The sequence below is a fragment of the Citrus clementina genome, unplaced genomic scaffold, assembly GCF_000493195.1.
Source record: "Citrus clementina cultivar Clemenules unplaced genomic scaffold, Citrus_clementina_v1.0 scaffold_5, whole genome shotgun sequence".
Lineage (NCBI taxonomy): Eukaryota > Viridiplantae > Streptophyta > Magnoliopsida > Sapindales > Rutaceae > Citrus > Citrus x clementina.
Window position 1 is genome coordinate 34,265,283 of NW_006262201.1, and position 1,876 is coordinate 34,267,158.

At 42.3% G+C, this 1,876-nt stretch overlaps 1 protein-coding gene across 1 annotated transcript; it reads left to right on the forward strand.

The window, feature by feature from the left end:
- Positions 1-283: 283 nt before the first annotated feature.
- LOC18041949 (uncharacterized protein At4g06744) lies at positions 284-1,573 on the forward strand. The gene has a single exon (XM_006433512.1). It carries the CDS (start codon positions 284-286, stop codon positions 1,571-1,573), a length of 1,290 nt encoding a protein of 429 aa, XP_006433575.1.
- Positions 1,574-1,876: the final 303 nt, after the last annotated feature.

Sequence of the window (1,876 nt, forward strand, 5' to 3'; positions counted from 1 at the left end):
AGGTCAATGACCATTCAGCTTTTTTATATTTGAGCCCAGAACAAACAAAACAACCATTATTTTGTGTTTATGATATTGCGAAAGTTAAGATCAGATCATAAATAACATAATTTGTTTTGGCTGGCAGCAGAACATACAGTAAGTGGAGCTAAAAGAATGACGATTCCGGATGATTCTAAATGCGGCGCACACTGTTCATCATTCTTCCTTTTCCTCAAATTAATAAGTTTCAAGTTGGCCACATTCTTGCTACCCTGTCAAGAAAGCAATCGCCTTTGAGACAATGAGAAGCATCTCCGCCAAATTTTACGTCCTCCTAGTCCTAGCTTGTCTCGTTGTCAATACTATGGCGCAAAATACCAACACAGAGGCACTAGGATTTGTCATTGGTGGCAAACGTATAAGCTTAACCAAAGGCTGTGCCCTTAAGGATCAAAATATACCCATTACGCTCGAATGTCCGCAGCCGAAAACCTCAATATCTTTACCGCCTTTGCCTCTCAAAGATGAAATTTTGCAATTTGCTGAGCAAAGGCTTGCCGTTGTGTATCCTATAATCCAAGAATTCAAGTCCATAATCACATCCGACCCTCTGGGCATCACCAAAACTTGGGTGGGCTCAGATATATGCAATTACAAAGGATTCTATTGCGAGAGCCCGCCGGACAACGAGACTGCCATAGCTGTCGCTTCCATTGACTTCAATGGATTCCAGCTCAGTGCTCCTACTCTTGATGGTTTTCTTGATCAGCTACCAGATATTGCGCTCTTTCATGCAAATTCCAACAACTTTGCTGGTACTATCTCATCAAATATAGCCAAGCTTCCATATCTCTACGAGCTTGACATTAGCAATAACAAATTTTCAGGTCCATTTCCTGCGGCTGTTCTCGGGATGAATAACTTGGAATTCTTGGACATCCGGTTCAATTACTTCACTGGGTCAGTCCCTCCTCAAATATTCACGCAAAATCTCGATTTTCTCTTCATTAACAACAATGGTTTCATGATAAAGCTGCCTGATAATATTGGCAGCACTCATATCCTATTTCTTACTTTGGCCAATAACAAGTTCATTGGTCCACTTCCAAGGAGCATTTTCAAAGCATTCTCGGAGTTGACTGAGGTGCTGCTGGTGAACAACCAGCTAACAGGTTGCTTACCTTATGAGATAGGGTATCTAAAAGAGGCCGTGGTGTTTGATGTTGGCGACAATCAATTAACAGGGCAATTACCGTTCTCATTGGCCTGTCTAGAGAAGGTGGAGCAGCTCAACTTTGCTAACAACCTTTTGTTTGGTATGGTGCCGGAGGCGGTATGCGGGCTGCCGAATTTGCTGCATTTTTCCTTGTCCGACAATTATTTCACGCATGCAGGGCCGCTATGTAGATTTTTGATAGAGAAAGGAGTGCTTGATGTTAGAAACAACTGCATTCCTGATCTTCCATTCCAAAGATCAGTAGCTGAATGTGCAGACTTCTTTGCCCACCCAAGATTCTGTCCTCATATGTGGTCTTACACTTACATTCCTTGTAAGCCTTATTATATTCCGGAAATGGCACCTTCACCTTGACCTTGGTTTGAGCTTGTATTTGAAAAATGGTCGGTCATTTTTTCCCTTCATGTTCTGCAACGAAATACCTTGTTGCTGTAATAATCCAATTTCCTGAAAGTTTGGGTTTTGAGAATTGCGTCTTCTTTTCTTGAAAATTGAAATGCAGTAGCGTGAGACGTTGTTCAGCACGCAAACACGTAGAACGTGCACTTGACTATCCAATGATGCCGATTGTTACATACGATGGTGATCACAGTCACGCCTTCGGTATTCATGATGCACCTGCTGCTATGGTCCTCGAGTCATCTTAGTCAACCCATC